At 41.3% G+C, this 25,838-nt stretch overlaps 2 protein-coding genes across 2 annotated transcripts in view; one reads left to right on the plus strand and one right to left on the minus strand.

Moving 5' to 3' along the window:
• Positions 1-446: 446 nt before the first annotated feature.
• Positions 447-5,177, minus strand: en1a (engrailed homeobox 1a; the record flags this gene model as incomplete). The annotated part of the gene is made up of 2 exons (XM_080456536.1): positions 447-766; positions 4,556-5,177. The coding sequence occupies 2 exons, from the start codon at positions 5,175-5,177 to the stop codon at positions 447-449; spliced, it is 942 nt and encodes a 313-aa protein (XP_080312662.1).
• A 20,504-nt stretch (positions 5,178-25,681) lies between these two features.
• marco (macrophage receptor with collagenous structure) overlaps positions 25,682-25,838 on the plus strand; it is a 15,363-nt gene continuing 15,206 nt past the window's right edge. The window contains exon 1 of the mRNA XM_080412685.1: positions 25,682-25,838. This exon is cut by the window's right edge and continues 21 nt beyond it. Coding sequence (XP_080268811.1) covers positions 25,778-25,838 — 61 coding nt within the window. The 5' untranslated portion in view covers positions 25,682-25,777.

The following is a 25,838-nucleotide window of genomic DNA, read 5'->3' on the forward strand; positions in this document are numbered from 1 at the left end:
TAGATATATACAATATACAGTCATGTGATAGAGTGCTATAATAGTGATCTAGTGTGATCCAGTGACAAAAGACAACTCATTTAATTAATTAATAAGTTAAAGTTCATAACTATACATTTATAAGACTTATTTGCTTTTAAATGTAGGCTAGTTATGAACTATAACTTATTTATTTATTGAATGAATTGTATTTTGTCACTGGATCACACTGGATCACTATTATAGCACTCTATCACACATATGGGCTATATGCATGTTCCATCGGGTTTAAACTGTAGCCCACGGGCTACTTCTGTGAAAGTTCAGCCTAGCCTAGACCTGCAATAAACCACAAACGGAAACTTCGTTATAGGTCTATTATAGCCCCCCCCAAAAAAATGCAATACGTGTCCCACAAGTTTGTTCTGTTCAAAGGTTTGCGTCTCTTGCAAAGCGCAACAGAAATACTAGTCACTGTCTTCCTTGTCCTCCTGAATGGTCGTGGTGGAATGGTTGTACAATCCTTGGGCCATGAGTTGAAGAGCCAGGCCGTTTTTAAAGCCGGTGGCCTTTTTGATTTTGGCCCTCTTGTTCTGGAACCAGATCTTGATCTGCGACTCGTTGAGGTTGAGCTCCTGGGCCAGGGACTGTCTCCGCTGCTCGGTGATGTACCGGTTGGCCTGGAACTCCGTCTTTAGTCTCTGGAGCTGCTCGGCCGTGAACGCCGTCCTGGGTCGCTTGTCCTCCTTCTCGTTTTTCGTCTTTTTCAATTTCCGTGTCCTTGGGCCTACAGTAGGGACGAAAGTAAAAACAAAAATATAAATATTCAGGGTGAAAGAAGGACGAAGGCTGTTGCCTTCATATTGATGTATGGGCTAATTCCGGGGAATCATAATTTTAGACGCGTTATGTTATTGGAAATATTCAATCTCTCTCTCTCTCTCTCTCTCTCTCTCTCTCTCTCTCTCTCTCTCTCTCTCTCTCTCTGTCTCTGCCCCCCCCTCTCTCACTCACACACACACACACACACACACACACACACACACACACACACACACACACACACACACACACACACACACACACACACACACACACACACACACACACACACACACACACGAGAGAGAGGGGGGGCATTATGCCGTATTCATTTCCATAACATTACATTATAATTAGGCAATAATAATAATAATATCATTAATTAGTATTCAATAATAATTAATTGTATAAAATAATACGAATAGCCTAATAAGGGTAATAATAATAATAATAATAATAATAATAATAATAATAATAATTACTGTATATATATATATATATATATATATATATATATATATATATATATATATATATATATATATATATATATATATATATATATATATATATATATATATATATATACATACATACATACATACACACACACACACACACACACACACACACACACACACACACACACACACACACACACACACACACATATATACATATACATACATGTGTGCGTATATGTATACATATACTGTGTACACAAACACACACACACACACACACACACACACACACACACACACACACACACACACACACACACACACACACACACACACACACACACACACACACACACACACACGCACACGCGCGTGTGTGTGTGTGTGTGTGTGTGTGTGTGTGTGTGTGTGTGTGTGTGTGTGTGTGTGTGTGTGTGTGTGTGTGTGTGTGTATATACTGTATAATATTTAGAATACAGATTGGACTGAATATTGATATGGACTAAATGTACTTGTACAGTATGAGCCCTCAAATAGTAGGGCGGTCTATGGGACCACTAATAGACTTGTTATTGTGTGTGCAGCTGCTTGTTATTCTTGCATGAATGCGTGCTGTAGCCTAGCAAACACAAATGTATGATCCCATATTTGATCCAATGCATTATGTCCTGCTATGATAGAAACGTATACAAACGAAGCACATGTCCAGGGCAGGTTCTAGTCGGTTAATAAATGTGGTGAATCCTAGCTTACAAACCATAACATATTTCAGACAGGGCAGAGTCTGAGTGTTAGCCTACAATGGCCAATGCTTGAAACTACAATGCAGCGTAGCAGGCCTATGGCAATGGAGTGGTTCTCAACCTTTTCAGGCCGCGACCCCCCAAAATAATCATATTTGAACACAACGCCTCACAACGCACAACAACGCCTCGCTTTCGAGGCATTGTGAGCTTGTAGATATGCAATTTTCAAAATTTTCGCCTCTTTCTTATAATTGGACTATTTGGCCAATGTTTGACAAGTTTTTATATAGTGTACTTTGTTGATAACTTTTGATGCAGTAATGGTCTTTTTTCTTTTCTTTCTTTCTTTTTGTTTAGGTATTAAAAAGGTCTTAAAAGTCCTTAAATTGTCACTTCACTGTGGGTCGGGGGGGTCCCGACCCACAGGTTGAGAACCACTGCTATATGGTGTAGCCTTGTCGACGTTTAGAAAACACAAAAACAAAATCATTCTACATATTAATAACATAACGCGTTTAAGTTTAAGACCTGAGGCTGATAAAGTTTTTTTTTTTTTATACAATCGATGCTCAAAGACTGTAGTCATTGTAGGCTTAGTGAAATTATGACAAAACATAAACCTTTTATGACCCATTTAATGTTGTTACACAGAGAGGAGTTCCCATAAGATTAGTCCTGCTCGCTTTCGTCTTTTAGGCTCCTGGAGTGCGGATTTATGATATGGAAAGGTCGACACCTTTTAAGCATAATATAGGCTCTAACGTTTTCCGCTATTTGCCTCTCTTGGGTGAATATATTGTGTATCAAATAATTGTTATTTTTTTGTTTGTTTTTAAGTTTGATAATACACATGATTGACATTAGTACACCGTAGCCTACTTCTAATATGGCTACACACCTTAAATATTTATGTCTTATTTTCTGTAACTAAAATAGATATAGAACAAAGAACCTATTCATGTCTTAAACAGCCTACTATGCGAACCATAGTCAAGAAATTAATAATTCGGACATTTTCAGAAAATGTTTCTTGAGAAGCAGAACCCTAACCCTAACCGTAACATATAGAAGAAGCAGGAGCAGGCCTTGATAAAGGCTATGTATTTATTAACGCACATTTCCGTTGGCGCAAGAAGCCAATCCACGTCAGAGATGGTAAAATAAAATGGGCGTGTAATTAATTCAAAATGTCGTCATAGCTATAAGACGCGTTTGGCTACCGTCCATTATTTAGCTTTAATTCCATTGTTAGCCTACATACTATAACATGCAGTAGTGGGCTACTAGGCTGTCCTATACCTTGTGACGACGAGATAGCTTAAATAACCTTTTTTAGTCCATTAGCTTTCGCTATAGATTTCATTGTATTGATGAAGTGTGTTTCTGTCAAAAATATTTAACCTTCAAATTAGGAACTGCAAAAAGTTTTAAAAAATAAAATAAAATAAAAACAGTTGTAATACAATGCTAAAACGTTTGTGGGTTTATGGAAGTAAAACATTAATATAATTAATATATTATAACCATAATCTTAAATAGACTTGATGTTTAACTTTACATCAATTTGACTATAGGCTATGCCGGTTGTTGTTGTTTTTCCTTCAGCGTGTGTATAAGTCAGCAGATATTCATATATGATGTATTCATTTTGAATTATCCTGCAAGGCATATATTTAATTTGTAATGATATGCATAAGGGCATACACAAACGCGTTGGGCTACAAGATACCTATATACACATTTTTTCTTTTAAATTTTTAAATAAAACTATTTTATTTGCTAGGATATTGTTTTATAATAACCTTGCAGTGGCACCTTGTAAATAAAAGACACGCATGATGATGACAATGTAGCCAGCGAAGTTTTCACAAAGAAATATGCTATTGTTGTCATGCAAGGTAACTTTTGACTCATAGGTCATGAGTATTATGATTCTCAATAATCACCAATGTGACCTTTACAGTGGTTTTCTCCAAATAGCTGAACTTGTTTGCCACTTGCATGCGTAAAACACAAAAGGCTGTAGTATTATAATTTAAAGTAAAACGTCTATATTCGCAATTAAATGCAGTGCAATTCCTACCACAACGCGTGAGTATAAAATATGTTAATCTGTGTATACCTGGTATAGACTATAACTTAGGCTACTAGTTAAACTATCTCAGTAAGTCATAGACTAAAGGCCAGGATGTTACTATATTTTTTTAAATACCTAATATAACTTATAGTAAAAATATATCAATACTACTATATATTTTTTATATATAACAGTTAGGTATAGTAAAAAAATATAGTAGGCCTAGGATGTTGATATATATTTTACTATACTAACAGTTAGGTAGCAAAAATATAGTAGTAGCCTATAAGATTTTTGCTAAACATTTTTTTTTACCATAAGTTATAGTTATAGTAAAAATATAGCAACATCCTCAGTGTTTATTAATCAATGTATAACTCCACACGAGTGTACAAATGCAAAAAATTGGACCCGGCATAAGTTCATGTAAGAGGAGATTTGTGTTCATCATGAAGCTCTGGTCTTACCAGATGACGGCCTGTCCGAGTAGCGGGTACAGTACACCCAGGCAGGCCACAGCAGCGGCTGGGACTCCGGGGTGGCCGCGCCGCCACCGGAGCCTCCGCCTCCGCTGCCGCCGTTCAGCACCACAACAGACGAAGCGGTAGTGTTCTGTGTGCCGGCACCTCCACCAGAACCCTCATCCAGAGTCCTGGAGGTGGTGGAGGTGGTGGTGGTGGTGGTAGTGGTGGTGGTTTTGGGGCTCAGAGAGGAGGCGGTGGACGACGAGGTGGTGCTGTCGCTGCTGCAGTTGGAGTCCTGGCAGGGGGTCCCGGGGTGATTCGGCCGGACCACCACCACCGACGGGTGCTGGTGGAGGGCGCGCTGCTCCCCTCGACTGGCGGTCTGCTGCTGCTGCTGCTGCGCCCGGTCCTGCCTGCTGATCGCGCCCCCCTGGCCGCCGAGCTCCTTCTTGCAGCCGAAGTCTGGCCGCAGAATATTGTCAATAAAAAAGTTGGTGGTTCTGTGCGCTTGCTGTGCGACCTGGAGAGGCAATATAGGCGGCGAGGGCAGGCTGGGCGCCGGGGAAACGCTCTCGCCCTCACTGGTATCCCGATCCGGGCTGTTTAGATCCCGCGGATCCTCCATCGCGTACCCCTGTATTGTACGTCGGCTCAGCTTTTCTCTTTCTCTCTCTCCAGTTCCACTTGTTGTTGGCCCTCGCTTTTATATATCCAAAAAATATGACTGTGTTTTACACTAAAACATAGTTATATTTCTCTGTGAGATATTGCCACTCATTATTATTATTATTATTATTATCACACTGGCAACGTGTGAACATCCAGCGTGCGTAATAAGCCGCTTCTGCGTGTCATGGTCGGTCGACTTTACTGTAACTGTAGGCTGACGACGGTGATTTTTTTTTTTGCTTTTCAGCGCTCTACTGTATGACAGTCCGCTCTTCTTCTCAAAGTCCTCCACATCACACTCTCTGCCGATTCCGACACCCTGCATGCACACGCCAACCGGAATAACATCAGAAATGCAGCAGCGGACCAATCGTCGCGCAGGACACATCTTGGACACGGGTGACGACGTCCAATCATTTCAGGCGTCTCATATAGCCGAGCAAGAGAGAGAGAGAGAGAGAGAGAGAGAGAGAGAGAGAGAGAGAGAGAGAGAGAGAGAGAGAGAGAGTACCCAGTACCCAAATAGGCTTCACAGAAAAACCAAACAAGAGATTATCACTGCTACGTGCTTGCAGACCTCTTAGGTTGTATCTATTACATCTTACACGTCCGAGGCAGACATTTAAACAAACATACACACACAGTCAGGCCCGGATCGCTGGCCTAGCGAGCCCTTATAGACTCTAATGTATAGCCTGACAGTGCATTGCAGGTTCGAGTCCCGTTCCGTACGATCTTTACTGCATGTGTCTCTCCCATGCTCTCCCTGTTTCCTGTCCATCGCCACTTAAAACAATCAATAGGCAGAAAAGCCAAAAAAAATGTAAGAATAATATACGAATACCTAGCAAACAAACACAGTCAAATCCTAGTGTTATTTGAATTCTGAGGGTGCAGTGGCAGTGCACAAACGGAACCAAATGAACGTTATAGGCCTCTATGACTGTAGCCCCTCTGATATAGATGGGATCAGGCCTAGATATTGCTGATGTTCTCTGGACCATGCGTAATGGTGCAGACATTTATGGATAATTATTTTGTCCTCTTTTTCAAAACTGAACAGAGAGCGGACAGTTCAATTATCTCAAACCATCATTTCCCCCTCTATGGTGCAAATGTGACAAGCAGAGAAATACAGCAACATTTACTATGGGACCATATGCCTACTTGTATATTAATTTAGGTTGGGGGAACAACGTAGAAACCTTACAGATATAGGCCTATAATGAGCTGTGTATTGGAGTTTTAAAGGTTTATCTCACATTTCCACATCATCACAAAATTTCTGTTTTTGTTAACAATCTTGACTGATTTGCATTGTACATGTTATTACTGCTTGTAAGCGTGTGACATTGTACCCAACCCAACCCAATATCCTCTCCTGTGCTTATCCTGAGTGCTTTGAGAAGAATCCTGGTTGATGGGTTACTTATTGGGTAAACTACACATTTGTATACATCCAACATCCAAAATATAGTCTAAGGCAGCGTTGTCCTGGAATCTCAGTCCGAATAGGCCTACACATATAGGCTAATAGACATCATACAAGGCGGGCACACGCACACACACACACACACACACACACACACACACACACACACACACACACACACACACACACACACACACACACACACACACACACACACACACACACACACACACACACACACACACACGCGCGCGCGCACACACACACGCCACAGGCCGCTGAATTGTTTACAGAATATAGCCAATGCAGCACAATACACTTTTGTTCTGAATATTTCATATGCTTTTATTGTTTGATTCCACTTTATGTTGGAAAGCAGAAACCCTTATGGCTTTATTCAAAACCAGTTTGTGGTTTTCAGCATTAACACACCGTTTGGATGTGTGGTACTATGGCTATAGTCCAGTCCCTCCCTTTCTCCCAAGTCATTGTCAGCCCAAATTGTTTTCCATGCCGTTAAAATGGGGGCCCTTATCTCGCCTGTAAAGTGACGTGCACGAGAGAGGGATAATTTATAGGTTTTAATTAGCCCTTTATTCCGCGTGATCAGCTGGACGTTCATCACCTGGGCGCGAGCGGCTCCCAGATCAAAGGCCCTGTCACCGTTGGCGCGCGGGACACTTCATCAAAAGCGCGGAACACTTCATCAAAAGCGCGCGCGCGGGGGCCCGGCTTATAAAAGACACGCCGCCGCCGAGGAACACGTTGTCATTTTCAAGGTGTTGATAAAAAGGCGCTAAATAATACGGAGCGGTCCACTGAGACCTCAGACCGCATGCAGAAACGACTTTATTGACGTCTTAACGTGAGGGCAATCCATTAACAGTTTTTGTATAATCCTCTTGGGGCCCCTCCATATGTGTTTATACATACATACATACATACATATATATGGTATTCACATTTTTTACTTAAGTAAAAGTAACAATACTGCAATGTAGTAGAAATAGGCTACTCTGTTACAAGTAAAATTCCGGAATACAAATTTACTTGAGTAAAAGTACAAAAGTATTAGTATGAAAATGTACTTAAAGGAGGAGTTCACCCAAAAAATGACTTATTTTCTATCAATTGCACACCCTCAATCCATGGATTCTTTTTTGTTTTTGTCGCATTCCTAAACTAATAATTTGATTCCCGTCTCCTACCGGCTAATGTATCCGTTATAGGAGACACAAAGTAGATTATTTGTGTCTCCTACCGGAAATACACACGGTCATCAAATTATTGTCTTAGGAATGCCACAAAAACAAAAATAAATCCATGAAATCAAGGCTTCATGGGGTGTGATAAAAAATAAGTCATTTTTTGGGTGAACTCCTCCTTTAAAGTACCAAAAGTACAAAGTAGCCTACTCTTTATGCAGAATGTCCCATTTCACAAGTTTTCAAATGTATAGAAATCTAATGAAAATAGCTGATCTACAAGCTCACAATGCATCACATTGCAATGCATTGTGAGCTTGTAGATCGCCTATTTTCAAATGGCCGAAATGTAGCCTATAGGGCTAAAGTGGGTAATGCATGTTTCATAATAATAATCAAAATCTACAAAGAGTAACTAGTAAAGTTTTCAAATAATAGTACTGGAGTAAAAGTAGATATTTGCCTCTTGGATGTAGTGCAGAAGAAGTAAAAGTAGGCTACTGAAAATTGGAAATACTCAAAAAAACTAAAGTAAAAATACCTCAAAAGTGTACTTAAGTACAGTAAATAGGCCTGCTGTATAGTCGGTGTCTTGTCAAGCTCTATTACGTCAGTGTTGTCAAAAAGCCTCAAGACTCGAAATGAGATCAACGAATTCTGTGACGCGTTTAGAGGCATAAAGCATTGAAATGTCTCAGTGGCTCTGTGGAAAATAACATGAAACCAATTAGACAAGAAAGATTCGTTCATTCCCTACAGTGACCATGCTGTTTTAAGGCAGTGGAGTGGCTCTCAAACATTTTCATGTAAAGGACCCCAAAATTGATATTGGATATTTTTGGCCACGGATGGCAAAAAAATCTGAAAAGATTTTTTTAAGATTTATTAAATTGTTTAAAAAAATAGCCAAAGTATAAAATGTGATTAAAGTGGTTAAACAGATTTTTTTAATGCTATATTAACTCATTTTGCTGGGGACTCCCTGGAACGCCCTCAAGGACCCCTGTGGGTCCCCGGACCCCACTTTGAGCACCACTGGTGCTGCAGCCAATTAAAGACAATTTAGGAAGAATGGGCCTCCAGTCCTTTACACACAGTAAAAATTAACTGTGAAAATGGTCCGGGTTTTACACTATCATTATAATTCAATATGCCTATAGGTATTTTTATTGTGAGTATTAGCCAAACGCCTAAATGTAGGCTATATAGCCTAATAAAGATTTACTGGTCAAAATAAACTGGCAAGCCAGTGTAGCTACTATATGTAGCTATATATGTTGGAGATGTTATAGGCTACTAATCTATATCACGTGATGAAAATAAATAAATAATTGACTGTTGGTAGTAGGTAGTAGGTGGTAGTAGGCCTATACCACATTTTCTAAACCCAAACAGTAGTTCACAGAGGATTTTGCGGTGTTGTTTTAACGTTTAGGCCTATCTGCTCAAATGACGGCGGGCTGTCAAACTTTTAGGCAACATGATAGCCTATAGCAAAATCAATGTTAATTTATCTTCTTAGGTGTCACTATCAGAGTTAGGTCTAAATCTACCAACCTCTAAAATCCTCAGTGTTCATTTATCCATTTGTAACTATTACATAATTGGATATGGTTACAGCTATACACTCTCAGGTTTAAATGAACACTATGGGGTTTACTGTGCAGGTCCCAGTCTGGGAAGTGCAGGCCACTCACTGCTGAGGGCATATAGCGTATAGCCTATAAATCAACAAGGTGAAGCCTACGGAATACAATAACACTTGCCCCAAAACACGCTCACCCCGGGTCTAATCCGATGACCTCAGAACGGTCGCCCACCAGCCCAGGTATTCCAAAACGTAACCTCAGTAAAACTATGCATAAGGCCAAAACTAACCTTAATCCAAAACATAACCTCAGGAATACTTTGCCTATTCCTAAACTTAACCTCAGTAAAAATGCCTAACCCTAAACTTTATTCCTAACCTTAACCTTAGTAATACAATGCTCCATCATTTCCATTTTTTCATCCTCAAAGCCCTTGAAGTTTTATTAATTGCAGCTATATATATATATATATATATATATATATATATATATATATATATATATATATATATATATAGCCATGTAATGTAGGCCTATAATTTAAGCAACCATAGGCAAGTTAGGAATTGGAGAGGTTTTTTGTTTTTTTTGTTGGCTTGTTTGTCTTACATAAAATAAGATCCAATAGACAGCTACAATAAAATATAAACTGTACAAAATAGGATGGATGTCCTTAATGACCTGGAAAGAGAAGGCAAAGTTACCATACATTTGGTTCATTTTACTCACACATTCAGTTTCAACCCAGAAATAAATACTTTCTTTACTGTCCTATTGATAATGACCTAGCACTGTCAGTATAATATGCTTCAATCTTTAAGCACTAGTAATAGCACAACCTTTTTAGGAAAATAGCCCAATACAACGAGCAGTGCTGAGGAAGTATGTCCAGACAAAATGGTATTATGATGACATCTTGTGGCGTTCTGGCGTAACGCACACATAAAGCTTTTTGCCTTAGTTGACATAGCGCCTCCTGCATGTCTATTTCCTTTTGCCAGACCCAGGGGGTCTGGCTTACATGAGGCTTTGTACCTGTTTTCTCCATACATTGACATGGTCACTTTGTCCTTAGGCCCCAGCCATAAAAGTCTGTCCCCCTTTCGTCCATACATGGGCATATTTTGTACCTGTTTTCTCCATACATGGGCAAAAAACAGGTTTTGGTCACTTTGTCCTTAGGCCCCAGCCATAAAAGTCTGTCCCCCTTTCGTCCGTACATGGGTATGTTTTGTACCTGTTTTCTCCATACATGGGCAAAAAACTGGTTTTGGTCACTTTGTCCTTAGGCCCCAGCCATAAAAGTCTGTCCCCTTTTCGTCCGTACATGGGCATGTTTTGTACCTGTTTTCTCCATACATGGGCAAAAAACAGGTTTTGGTCACTTTGTCCTTAGGCCCCAGCCATAAAAGTCTGTCCCCCTTTCGTCCATACATGGGCATAGACACAGGCTGACACGTCATGTGAAGTCTGGGTCTGGCAGAACCAAGTCTCCTGGTCTTGTTATTTCTCTCTCAACTCTGACAATCTCCGAAAACACAATGGGCAACATTTGTAACAATTTGTAAATGTGTTTGAGGCTACTGTATTCCCCAATTACAATTATACTCCGTATTTCAGTCACTGTATAGTGTTTTATCATTTTTCAGTTTTAAATTATTGTATTTGTATATGATACTAATACTGTACATTCCGTTGTAATTCAACCATTATGAACAAATGAAATAATAACAATAAACTACAGGCAATAATTTTATATTGAATAAATAAATATATGTATAAATACATGTAATTATTTATTTAATGCTGAGAACATAAATACAGCTGGGTGCCATAAGTGTGTGAATAGAAGAAGTTTCAACATCCAGTGGATAATTGCATTTTATTATTTTATTTTACACAAAAGCTGTAGTTCTGAGAGTCTTCCCACTGTGGAGAAGAGGCTTTTAGCACCCTAAAACTGCCTTTATTTTGGTGATTAGCAAAAGCACATTCTTAAAAAAAATCTACCCACTGTAAACCAGGTCAATGAGGAAAATACTACAGTGACATAGCTTTAGAGAGAAGTCACTAATGCTATGGACCAGAGCTAGGGTCATTAGGGGCTGATTGGAGTTGGCATGGCTAATTTCATATGTATAGCCCTTACCTGGTCTGAGAAAGTCTGAGAAAGGGGCAGGCAAATTTGTTGCTCCCAGAAATGCCCCCCCCCCCCCCTCCTTGGACAATCACTGGGGTCAAATAGTGTCCCATTCTTGTGTGTGTGCACTCGCGACCCTTATCATGTTCCATTTTAGATTGTCCATTTTGAAGGTAACTTGCCCAGCACTGGACATTATACTACATACTGTAATACCCCCTGACAACAAGCTTTCAGCCCAATCCCACTGACTTTCATTATAAATTGAAAGTTAGCTATTTCAAAAAGTATAAAACATGGCCTACTAGCATCATGCACAAGAAAGTTTGCGCTGATCGGTCCAGGGGTTTGCAAGATTAGCTTTGGACACACACACACACACAACCACATAGATGGCTAGCCTCTTTCAGAGCTATGCCGTAATATATGAATGCATTGCACAGCATCTCAATGTCAGTCTGTGTTTCTGTTTTGTCCCCTGCATATCTTGAGTACCGTCCGACAGATCAACTTCAATTCTGGCTTATCGTCGAGGACCCGAGGGAGTGCAGTGCCAAATGGGCAGTTGGTTGGATCAGTGGTTGTCCAGAACTGACTATGTATAAATCCACAAATCTCTGTATCGTCTGTCTGTATAGTAAGTACTGTGACAACGGGTACAACGGTATTGCATAACCGGAGGGGCATGCGTTCCCAATGGGCGTCACCCTAGTAATTAAAAAAACAAATATTTTCTGCTACTCATGTTAAACAAAGACAGCCTTGCAAAGGTGTTTTAAATTCCAGCAGGCTCATTGGGTGAAGGCTGAATCAACTTTGTCTGACAACAGCCAATCACAGTTATTTCCAGGTGGGTGATGTCATCAAAGTTCTGCATTATATGTTAGCAGTTGAACTGTTGAGTATAAGAGAATGCCAGACACTCTTTTGTAATTAGTACAACATTGCAACCCAGAAGGTAAAACCTCTAAGCTTAAAGAATGGAAGGTTTTGAGTCTTCACCGATATTGTCCAGACTGGAAACTGAGACTGAACAGTCAGCTGCAGCAACCATAGATGGTCTGAAACTGAACCTTCTGCAGGTTAACACTGATAGACTGTGCCTAGAGGCTGATAATAAGGCTTTGAGAGATGTGAACATCAAACTCATCAAGAAGCTTAGCACCTCCCTAGACCTCCAACTAGTTCTCATCAAGAACGAAAAGCGACAGAAAGAGATTATTTCGGCTGTGAATAAGGCTCTGAAAGATGTGACCACCAAACTCACAGATGAGCTCAACTCCTCACAGGACCTCCAGGAAATGAAGGAGTTCATCATAGAGATGGGGAAATGGGAGGAAGACAGAATCAATCTGCTTCGAGAAAACGAGGCTTTGTCTGAAAAGTTCCTTATTGCAGAGCAGAAGATCAAAGACCTGGAGAGAGAGTTTAAGGAATCAAGGGAGGCGTCCCCACTACTTGCGGACCAGGATATCTCCACCCTGCAAGAGAGACTCTACTTTGATACAGAGGAGACCAATAGATTGCTGGCCGAGGCTCTGGGAAAGCAAGACGAGCAAGCAAATAAAGTGAAAGACCAGGAGATCGCCACCCTGCAAGACAAACTTTACTTCCATACAGAGGAGACAAAGAGATTGCTGTTTGAGAAAGACACAACCTGGATAGAGGAGCTTGATTACTGGCAAGGTGAATGGAAAAACATCTTGGAAGAAGAGATGCACAAACATCAGAGGTTTCTGGAAGAGCGATCGCGAGTCACAGAGGAGAATGAACATCTTCGATACCAGCTGGGTCTCATCAAGACTATTTGGGCAGATGAAAAGCAGGCTTTTGAGGACAAGATGAAGGCAAGAGAGGAGGCACCCTTGGCAAAGCTTGAGGAAGAGGAGGAAGCAAAGTATAGGAAAGATCAGGAGATCACCACCCTGCAAGAGAGACTCGACTTTCAGACAGATGAGACCAAGAAGTTGCTGTTTGAGAAAGACGAAGCCTGGAAAAAGGAAATTGATCAGCGTGAAACTCAATGGAAAAAGATGTGGGAGAAGATGCTTCTCTCCCGGGTGAAGCGTGTTGGAGTGAGGGAGACAATGGCAAGTGAATGGCTGAAGCGTGTGGAGGAATTGGAGAAGAATGTTAAGGATGGGCTGATTGAGGTCGAGGAGAGAGAGAAAATGGTGGAGGAGAGGGAGTTGGAGATTAGGTGGAGACAAACCGCTGGGCGGAAGGGCTGGAGGAGGACAACTGGGAGATGAGGAGTGGAGGCCAGCAAAAAGCATGTGGAGCATTTGGTACATGAACCTCTTCACTGCACCATCAACGTCTGTTGGTTGGTTGGGATGTGTGGCGACTCCATGTGTATCGAGGATGAACATGGTTGTCTTTTTTTTGTTTTGTTTTGTTTGACATACAGCGATGCGAGCAAGCAAGCAAGCAAGAAAAAGTGATTCAAATATATTTGTTTCAATCAGACTCTCCTGAACTGCTGTTAGTGACAGCTCACTGAGCAGTGATGACGTTCACCCCTCAATATCGCTTTGTTTTTCACGGCTGTGCCAACCAACCCCAAACTGTTTTTATTGGTCGAGATCTGCACCTGTTCCTGGAATACAACTATTATGATTATAACATGTTTAAATCGTGTAATGTGACGACTTTATTAAGAGTGGAAAAAAAATGATTTTGAAATGGCTTAGTGAGTCTGATAACACAGTAGCTTTTGTAGCTGCTTTTACTTTGCTCTTGACGCACATATTGTTCAATTTTTGATAAATATAATACTGGATTGTCCAAATGGTATAGTGTGACCCTCATCTAGTGGTTGTTTTTACTGAAGGAAATGGCTGGGTCTCACAGCACAGGGCTGTGTTCAGGGAGGGAAGCCGGGCGGGCAGGATGATCTTTGCCGCTGTGCTAGTACCTCCTATGGGCTGGGGTGGCACCTGTCAGCGGAGGGCTTTGAATTGGAAGAGTAGGAGGGGAGCATAGGGCAGAGGCATTACATTCTCCCGTTGGGGGCTCCTCACTGGCATCATTTAATAGATAGACCTTTATTGATCCCATGAGTGACAATAAAGGACAGATTCATAAAAAGAGGAGATACAGAAAAAGGAAGTAAAATTAAGTGAACAGGTAATACAGGGAATTATGAATGAATATTCCCTGTAAGGACCCTGTAAGAGGAGATTTGGGGTCCTTGCTTTGGCCCCCCACAGCCCAGGATTTGGATGTCGTATGAGCTATAAAAAGGTATTATATAAATGTACATAAACCTATATAAGTTAATGAATGTACACACATTATCCCCTCAATTCACACATATAACAATCTATGCTTCCCCATTATCCTTATGGCGGGGTAGATAAAATAGCAGTGTCAACAAATAAACCACTCAACTCTAACCATTTACATCTTATCTGATGGCCGCGAATGGCACACGCGTAGAAGTTCAGTCAGGAAACTGACCGACAACGACTCAGCACTCCACTTACTCAGCCAATCACATACTCACTTCAATGATAGAGCACCCCATTTAAACGGGGAAGTTTGCATTACTCAGTCCTGCTTGCTGTTTGCTGATTCTTGCTTCTCTGTGCTGCTGCTGCTTTCTGCTTTTGAGATCGCTGCTCATTACTGCCCCACCTGTTCTTTTGGATCATCTTTTATGTACTATGGGAGATTTGGAAGGCCCCTATTGTTAGGGGAGATGGAGTGTGCTCCCTCACAGTACCTGAAATAAGATTCATTCATCGTCAAACCAAAATAAATGTATTGCTCATTTTATATTCATTAAAAATATAAAAAAATTAGTCCTCCTTGGGACACATAAGTTAGCCTGCTGCTAGTTTGCACAAGAAATGTGGCACTGAACAGTCCAGCAGGTTTACGAGATTAGCCCCGGATAACACACACACACACACACACACACACACACACACACACACACACACACACACACACACACACACACACACACACACACACACGTGCATGCCTTTTTTGATGCTTCGCATGCATCATTGGATCACTGAGTAAAGTTGAGGCCAGCTCAACTTTGACTTGTAGTGCCCGTAATGCAGTGACATACATTGGCCAGGCTATGCGTGACGTACACATGAATAAGTGTAAATATGCCGGCTTTAGCGAAAGCTACTTTCCATCCGTAGTCCCAAAGAAACATGAAACAAAACAGACATTACAATTGGACAACGATACAACATAAGTTAACAACAACACTCAAGGTGCATTAACAAACAGTAGGCAAAATCTAATTTAGAGTAGGCGTAGGGAAAAATGCCTAAACCTTTAAGGCATTTTTACTATTTTGAAAAACATTTTTAAATAGTGAAAATAGCCGATTTACATCGACACATTGTGAGCTTGTAGATCGGCTATTTGAACTAATATTGTATCTTTCTTTCAAAATATAAAAAAATGCGGGCCCATGGTCTATACAAATATTATAAGTGATTGCATGTCTGGTTATCTTTAACCTCTATTTTAATTGTCCTTTGAAAGCTGAGAGTGTGGGGCTCTCCCTTAAAGTAACTGGGAGACGGTTCCAGTCCGAACAACCTTTGGAAGGACATCTTTTCCAAAGGTGGTCTGCCTACGGTGGACCTCGCAGTCCCTTCTGGAGTAGTGCCACGTCCCTTGTCCTTCTTCCTTTTTTGAATACATTCCCTTAGAGGAGGGGGAGCCAGTCCATGTAGGCATTTGTAAATAAAACAGGCACTTTTAAAAGTTCTAAAGTTTTCAAAACTCAAAAAGTGTTTTTTCCCCAAAATGGTACAGTGATGGTATGAGTTGGGTTTCTTTATCAAGCACGTTAATGGCTCTCTGACTGATGTCATAGCCTCCAAGTACTCTGATATGGGGTACTGCATTAAGCACTCTGACAACTGCTAGTGTCACTGTCCGCTCCTCGGGCCGTGGACTCATTGCCCTTATATGGTCGTGGACACTTTAGGCCTGTTCTTTAGGCCTGTCACAGTCCGCTCCTCGGGCCGCGGACTCTGACTTTATTATTTAGACCTTCCTGCCCTTATAAGGTCTTGGACTTATTAGGCCTTTGTTCTGTTCTGTATCTAGTCTTGTTATTCTGTTACTCTGTTGTTGTTGCCCTGCTTTTGTTCTGTACCTTATTTTGTAGTATTGTTTCCTGTTGTGCCTAGTTACTGTTACCTGTCTTGTCTCACCTCCCTGTTGATTACTAGTTGTTCTCCTCCAGTGTCTTCTTATAGTCCCTCAGCCTATCCCTGTGTTTGTCTGTTGAGTTTACCTGTGTCTTATTATTTCCCTGTCTATTTAAGCCCTGTGTTTGCACCTTGTCCTTGCTTGTTCATTGTCTATTGTCGCGTGTAGTATGTCTTGGTTTCTGTTCCTGTTAGTTTGTACTCCTGTCCTTTTGCGTTAATAAACCCTTTAAACTGACCTGTTGGCCTCTGTCTCTCCTGCACTTGGGTCCTACAATCCTGCCCTGACTCAGACCGTGACAGCTAGTGCGCTAATTTAAAATAAAATATAAAACGTGTCAAATATTGTGGGAGTTGCTTCCTTGGCTGGACACACAGTGCCAACTTTAAAAACGTTTATTTTACACCTAAAATATCACTTAAGTCTTACACTCCCTTTACGTTATACATTTGCGGGTGCCACAATGCGAACAGTTGCACTGTTGTACAAACTCTATTTCCTCATGTCCTGACAGACTTCACACAGCCCTGGATAGGCGAGCTGGCCTGGTGGAGATCTGCGCTCAGAGAATGCACTTTTCTAGTTTGTACTTTAGGGGCATCGAAGCAATTTGGTGGATGGGGCATGGGGGCCCCAGGGGACTTCACCTGGCGATGCTGAGCCCATTGTCACTCCTGTAAACCTTTCATCTCTTCTCACAATTACCTCCAAACTCATACTATTGAAAAAAACACATGTGGCAGTTACATAATAATGGGAAAATGCCAACCAGTGGCATCTGGCAGTATACTAGAATTAGATGAACAATGTGATGGCTTCTTTGAACTGAATGTTTTTTTGGGGTTTCTGAATCACAAATGCAGAGACCGGCTTGATGAATTGTAAAATTATCTCTTATGGGGTCCATTGTATGCTGTTTTTCTTTGATTCAGGCCACATTAAACTGCATTGGTCCTGGTATGTTTGGGCAACATGACATACAGTACCTGCAGTACTACCTGCTGTAAGAGCATCAGAGTCATTCAAATGTTCGCATGATCTAATTCTAGAATCCATCACAGTCTTTGATAACCTCAGCATTGGACACATGCTCATGTCTTGTATTTGATATTGAGAACTCTCACAGCCTTGGGACAGAAACTTTTCTTTAAAAGCAGCGGTGCAATCAAAGCTGTGGTATCTGTTCCAAGTGGCTTGGCTGTCACAAGTATGTTGACTAGGAACACGATCAGGGACATACATGGACGTTTTTATGATGATAGGGAAAACAGTCCATGGATGGCAATAACCCTTTTTCAGACTGCATTTTACTATATAACTGACCGCTAAGCATTCCTGATTCATGAACACTTCTGGCCTACTTTCCTTGGGGGACATATATACATACATACAGTATGTATGACAGACAGACAGACAGACAGACAGACAGACACTGTTGTAGACGGCCGACCCCTTGTGTGCCTACACGTTTTGAATTGCAGCGAGCTCATTGGCTGAATATCGAATCAACTCTGCATTACATCATACACCAAGATACACCACAACATTGGGATCCCCCTGTATTTGTCAAAATACTTCCAAAACGTTAATGAAGTCCACGATCATAACACCAGAGGAAGCTCCACGAATCATGTTCAACCCAGATTTGGCACAACAAAGGGAATGAACTCGTTCTCATGCTATTCATCAAAAATGTGGAATGCCCTACCAAAAGGAGTAAAGGAGTGTAAAACCCTACTCACTTTCAAAACTGCCCTAAAGATACACCTTCAGGAGGCTGCAATTCGAAAATGGCCCCTGTCCAAGTCTTAACCTACCCCCCCCCCGCCTCCCCTTTTTTTTCCTTCTCTTGTACATATTTTTCACTCTTCATACCAGTAACCTGTAAGCTGATTGTATGACGTTCTGTATAGTAGTGTGTATATATGTCTGTCACTTATATGTCATCATGATTTGTGTGTATGGGGATCTCATCTTAAACAAGCTCAGTGCTTAATGAGTCTTCCAGTTTAGTAGACCTTGTATTGGGAATTTGTACTTCCATGTACTGTTGTTCTCATGTCTTACTAAATAAAGTACATCAATCAGCCAATCACAGGGGTCTGAGGTGGGCGACGTCATCAACATTATTCGTGTTGCGTTAGAACTGTGGAGTATAAATGAGGTGTCAGGCTCACTTTTACTCACTACAATCTTGTAACCCAGAAGGAAAGCAGGTTTTCAATTAATTTAAAGAATGGAACATAAAGCATCTTCACCTTCTGTATTGGATTCAAATCCATTGTCCAAACTGGACGCCACTGAGAATGAACCGGCATTGGCAGCAACTATAGATGGTCTGGCGTTGAACCTTCTACGGGCTAACACTGATAGAGTATGCCTAGAGATTGATAATAGGTCTCTGGGAGATGTGAACACCAAACTCAACAAGCAGTTCAGCGCCTCCCAAGACCTCATCAAGAATGATCAGCGACAGAAAGAGAATCTTTGGGATAATGAAAAGCAGGCTTTCAAGGAAGAGATGAAGGCAAGAGAGGAGTTCCTTATAGAGAGGGGGAAATGGGAGGAGGAAAGAAATGAACTGCTTAGAGAAAAGGAGGCTTGGGCTGAAAAGTTACTCACCGCAGAGCAGAAGATCACAGACCTTGAGAGAAAGCTAAAAGAATCAGAGGAGGCATCCCTGGAAATGTTCGCAGACAAGGAGATCTCCACCCTGCAAGAGAGACTCTACTTGGAGACAGAGGAGACCAATAGATTGGTGGTCGAGGTTCTGGCACTGCATGACGAAGACGAGGAAGCAAAGAATAGGAAAGACCAGAGGATCTCCATCCTGCAAGAGATACTTTACTTTCAAATAGAGAAGACGAAGAGGTTGCTGTTTGAGAAAGATGAATTCTGGAAAGAAGAAATAGATCAGCGTGAAGCTCAATGGAAAAAGACCTTGGAAGAGGAAAGGCAGAAACATGAGAGGTGGCTAGAAGAGCAAACCAAGTTGAACACTGCCATTTTCAAGGAGAATGCACATCTCCGATACCGGCTGGGTCGCATTGAGAGGAAGAAGGATGTAGAAGAGAAAAAGCTGCAATTGGAGTTGTGGGAAAAGTTGCTTCTCACCAGGATGAAGCGTGTTGGAGCGTGCGAGACGATGGCAAGTGAGTGGCTGAAGGAATTGGAGGAGTTGGAGAAGAAAGTGAAGGAGGGGATGATTGAGGTAGTTGAGAGAGAGAGGACAGTGGAGGAGAGGGAGTAGGAGATAAGGTGGAAATAAACTGCGTGAAGATGTTAGTGAGTGAAAGGGGGATGGTGTGGAGAAGTGGGACATGGTGGTGAAGGACAGGAATAGCACATGGAACATTTGTGAGATGAATTGTGTCCTTGTCACCGAACTAGCAACTGTTAGTGATTGCACGTGTGTATTATTGGAGGATAATTGGAGGTTATCTATTGGGGAGATAATGGGAAAATATTGTTTTTTTTGGCTTGCCTAAAGCAGCTATCATTATGCAGAAAATACTAGTGTTCTTGTTGCCACACCAGCAACTCCTTTGGTTGGTTGGGACATGTGCTGACTTCATGTGTATCGGACGATGCGCTTGATCGTCTACTGGGGAGATAATGGCAAAATAATGTGTGAAATCACCTTTTTTGTTTTTTTTGGCAGCCTAAAGCAGCAAAGATTTTGCAGAAGTGTCCTTGTTGCCCCATTAGTGACTCCTAGTGGTTGGTCAGGACATGTGCAGATATGTGTATTGGAGGATGCATGTGGTCGTCTGTTAGGCAGAGAATCGGAAAGGAGCGAGAAAGGAAGGAAAGGATGGATGAAATGTCAAGGAAGGGAATAAGGGAGAAAGGAAAGAATGGATGAAAAAACAATATGGAAGAGTAAAGAATGTTGAAAGAACCATCATAAATACATTGATGAGAAATACCATTTGAGTGGATTGTGCCGTTAAGTGCATGAAGCTAATTTACATGTCAAACGTGGATTTGTTGATTTAAACTGGAAAAAGAGGCAGTTGGTAGTGTGCAGAGATATGGGAGGTGTCTGGAAGAGTAAACCAAGTTGAACACTGCCGTCTTCAAGGTGGATGCACACTCTCCGTCACTGACTGGGTCGCATCAAGAAGAAGTAGGCAGAAGAGAAAGCTGAAGTTGGAGCTGTGGGAGAAATTGCTTCCGTTCAGGATGAAGCATGTTGGACGATGGCAAGCAAGTGGCTGAAGGAGTAGGCTGTGTGCATAACTGTAGTTCCGGACTTTCAGAAGGTGGCATACCCGTTTGCTGTCGCGGTTCAGTTTGTCATAGCTTTGCTTAATTGGCTCAGCAGCAGATTTGAACCAGAAATATATACGAAGGTGTCTATGTGTTTCCAGTTTAAATCTACTGCTGTGCCAATCAAATGAAGCTGTGCAAAACTGAACTGGAACAGGAAAAGGCAGTTCTGCACACAGCCTATTGGAGTGGAGGAGTTGAAGAAGAAAGTGAAGGATGGGATGATTGAGGAGGAGGAAAGAGAGGACAGTGGAGTTAGAGGGAGTAGGATATTAGGTGGCGACCATCTGCATGAAGATGTGGGCGAGTGGAAGGGAGGAAGAGGTGGAGAAGTGGCGAGATGGTGAAGGCCAGGGAAAAGCGTGTGGAACATTTTTTAGATGAATTGTGTCCTTGTTGGTGGTTGGTCATCAGAGGATGCATGTGGTCATCTATTAGGGAGATAATGGAAGCATAATGTATGAAGTAATCTTTTTTTGGGCAGCCTAAAGCAGCAATTATTATGCAGAAAATATTAGTGTCCTTATTGCCACACTAGCGACTCTTAAGTGATTGGTCGAGTCATCTGCCGACTCCATGCCTATTGGAGGATACGCATGGTCGTATACTGGGGAGATAATGGGAAACTAATGTGTGAAGTCATCTTTTTTGTTTTAGTTTTTTTGGGCAGCTTAAAACAGAAAGGACTAGTGGCCTTGACGCTGATTTTGAAACATCAAGGAATGAATAAAGGAAGGGAATACAGGCGAGAGAAAGGAAAGAAGAATGGATGAAAAAATCTTTATGGAAGTGTAAAAAGAAAACCCCTGAAATGCAATCCATCATGAACACATTTGATGCATGAAGATAATTATCAAAAGCTGATTTGTTGATTTTTAACTGGAAAAAGAGACAGGTGCAAGTAGTTGACGGCTGGTATTTGCGAGGAAACATAAGAGGTGTCTAGAAGAGCAAAGCAAGTTGCTGCTGCCGTCTTCAGAGAGAAAGGAATGCACATCTCCATCTACCTGCTGGATTGCACTGAGAGGAAGATGGAGGTAGGAGAAGAAGCTGCAGTTGGAGCTGTGGGAGAAGTTTATTCTCTTGAGGATGAAGCGTCTTGGATCGTGAGACAATGGCGAGCAAGTGACTGAAGGAAAAAGAGGAAAGTGAAGGAGGGGATTATTGAAGTGTTGGAGAAAGAGTGGACGGTGAAGAGGGAATAATATAAAAAATAACTGCAGGTGTGCGTGAGTGAAAGGGAGGGGAATGGAGAAGTGGGGAGATGGTGAGATGGTGAAGGCCAAAGTTTGGAGATTTTGTTCTTGCCGCTGCACTGGCGACTCCTAGTGGTTAGTTGTGACGTCTCCATGTGTATAAGGATGCATGTGGTCATGTATTGGGGAGATAATAGGAAAATAACGTGTGAAGTCATCTTTTTTGGGGGGGACAGCCTAAAGCAGCAAAGATCCTGGTGTGGTTGCACATGGCCTCATGCTTTGGAGGTTCTCGCACCATGCAGCAATTTTTTATTTATAATTTCTTTGCCTTTAATAAATGTAATGTTCACTTAATCATATATATTAATAGTAAATCACACCTGAAGTCTAGTATAGTGGTAGACTACGTGATGGCATCGCATTAATCATTTGTGATGTGTAAATCTTGGGCACATTGGTGCTATCCGGGGGGTGCCGTTGAGGAAACTTAAAATGTCGAGAGAACGAGACAAATCGAGGAAATTTGAATCAGGGGCTGAGCGGAGGCCCCTCTTCGGAAGGGAAAGGACCTGTTCTATGAGCTGCACGTCCTGCGTGTAATGGTGCAGTCTTCGCGTATCCCCCAGACGGCTCTGAATGCACATTGGGGAGATGATGGGAAAATAATGTGTGAATTCTTTTTTTTGTAACGAAGAAAATGCTGAAAATATTTGTGTCCTTGTTGCCACACTAAATACTTCTGGTTGGAACAGAACTTGTGCGTTGGCTCCATGTGATCGGAGGATGCTTGTGGTTGTCTATTGGCAAGATAATGGTGAAAATTTTGTGTGTAGTCAATTTTTTTTCTAGCTTATGGCTGCCCAGAAAGGATTCCAAATAAGCTTGCTGGCATCTTCCTTTTCTTGCACAATAGCTTGTTTTCTATTGATATGTATTGTTTCTATTTTATATTACAATGTGCTAATAAACTAAACTAAACTAAGCAGAAGCTTATGCAGAAACGATTAGTTTTGGAACACAGCCATCTAGAGCATCTTGTGAATATGGGCCAGGATCCAAAAATGGTTTGAGATGTTCTGACAGGGTGTAACACTTCACGGTCAATACACAAACAAGACTGGGTCAAAACCCATGGGTAAGGCTGGGTCTTATATGCGGCATTGTTGGCAGTTTGTTAAAGTGATAATCAGTGGTAGTGTATTGTGTGAATTGATGGGAATTCCCTGAAATGAAATGTTAATGTGCAATTTTCACATTTCCCATTCACATTTGTTGTTTGTATACTGAAGTAGGTTAAGCAAGATCAGTACTGGGATTTTGATTTGAAAGAGTGTTCATTAACTAATTGTAACTTATCTGTTGACTCTCCCTGTTGTTTCATTTGTTTCTATCTGCAGATGATAATTTAAGTCTATTCAGTGTTTATTATGAGTGATTGTTATTTGGGATGCTTTCTATGCTTTCTCTGTGTTCTCCCTCATGCGTCTTGGCATACAGAAACTTGTTTTATCTCTTCATTAACACACATAAGTGTGCTCAGTGCTGTTTACTTCCCAGAATGTGACTGCACTGTGGGCATATGGTATAGACCACTGTAGTCTGGTTTTGTGGGGGAAAATTAATATAAATCTAGCATTTCCCTATAATGATTTTTGAGGGGCCTTAATTGGAATTAAAAACTGTTTATATCTATTTAAAAGTCTTTCTCTGGCTTTGAGTTTCAGAGGGATGTAAACTTAGGTGTCATTTGCGTAACAGCGGAAGTGGATTGTATGTGTCACCCAGAGGAAGTCCATAAACACCACGTCACTCTAAGTCCTTTACAAGTGCTTAAAGTGACATGGTGAAATAAAGTGACAGAGTGGACGTTTCAGTCCTCGGACCATCATCAACACCCAGAGGAAGAATAGAAAGTATTATATTCATGTTGAGGGAAGCGGTCATTCTCATGTTAGAGCCACGAAACTCCCTACCTGGAGGTACTTAGGTTAGCAACAATGCTATCCTTTTAAATCCCTTCACAAACTTGTCTTGTTTTTGGGCGGTGAAACCGCCCCTATAAGTGAGATCTGGAAAAATGTACAAATATCTTGGGCAGTGAAACCGGCCCTAAAAGTGAGGTTTGGAAATTTGTACAATTATCCTGCGCTGTGATTGGCCAATCACAATCTATTCAGGGCTGTGATTGGCCAGTGTCACATGACACATGTGCATATCCCTATATAAGCAACCATAACTTGAAAAAAAACATAAATTTGTTTTTTTCAAGTTATGGTTTCGTCCATCATAAAGAGTGTTTCAATAAATGTATTTATCTTTTGTACATGATTGATCGACTCCATTCAGTATTGTGATTAGCTAGCAAGACACCGCCCACTTCACACAGGGTGTGATTTTTGGGCGGTGAAACCGCCCCTATAAGTGAGATTTGGAAAAATGTACATTTTCCTGCGCTGTGATCTGGGCCCAGGAAATTTGTACAATTATCCTGCGCTGTGATTGGCCAATCACAGTCTATTCAGGACTGTGATTGGCCAGTGTCACATGACACATGTGCATAGCCCTATATAAGAAACCATAACTTGAAAAAAACCAAAAATTTGTTTTTTTCAAGTTATGGTTTTGTCCATCATAAAGAGTGTTTCAATAAATGTATTTATCTTTTGTACATGATTGGTTGACTCCATTCAGTATTGTGATTAGCTAGCAAGACACCGCCCACTTCACACAGGGTGTGATTTTTATCATACACGTACTTATCATGTACTATAAAGCACTATATGTAAAAAAAATGTTTTGAATGCGTCGAGTGTCTACTCTATACGAACACAATTGGTGTGTTTGGGGGAGGGAAGCAGACAGAATGTGTGGGGGGAGGAATTAATTGGCATAACGACTACATTGGGGAGAAAAAGGGGTAACAATAATTACTCTAAATATATATTTAAAAAAAATGTTTTGAAAAGTGGTATACCAATGAAATGTATTATTATTTTAGGTCATGACCTCTCAGACGCCAATATGCTAAATTGACATTATTTCTGTGAATGTTAAAATCTGAAACCCAGTAACCCAGGGTTACTGCAGAAAATGGGCCATGATCAGCCATTGTCCAACTTCCCCTTTCAGAACCTTTGCAACCACTTAGTTAACCCCTGAAAATTGGACAATTCAGCAATATATCAGTACAGTCACTTCCTCACGTATCATGGGCCTGTGTAAAGAATCATGTGAATGAGTGTGTGTGTGTGTGTGTGTGTGTGTGTGTGTGTGTGTGTGTGTGTGTGTGTGTGTGTGTGTGTGTGTGTGTGTGTGTGTGTGTGTGTGTGTGTGTGTGTGTGTGTGTGTGTGTGTGTGTGTGTCTGTGTGTGTGTGTGTGTGTGTGTGTGTGTGTGTGTGTGTGTGTGTGTGCGCACGCACATACTTTTTCTGTTGTAATCGGGGGAAGATCTTGCTTCCTGACATTTTAAGGGCTCGTTAAGGTGGAGGAAAGGTTATTCTTTATCTCTGCTGTGCTGGCGACCACATGGAGACCTCTGTGGACCATACCAACCCAATGTTTGACATGAACCTCAGTAGGAGCGAGC

Source organism: Gymnoscopelus braueri, assembly GCF_963280865.1.
Source record: "Gymnoscopelus braueri genome assembly, chromosome: 18".
Lineage (NCBI taxonomy): Eukaryota > Metazoa > Chordata > Actinopteri > Myctophiformes > Myctophidae > Gymnoscopelus > Gymnoscopelus braueri.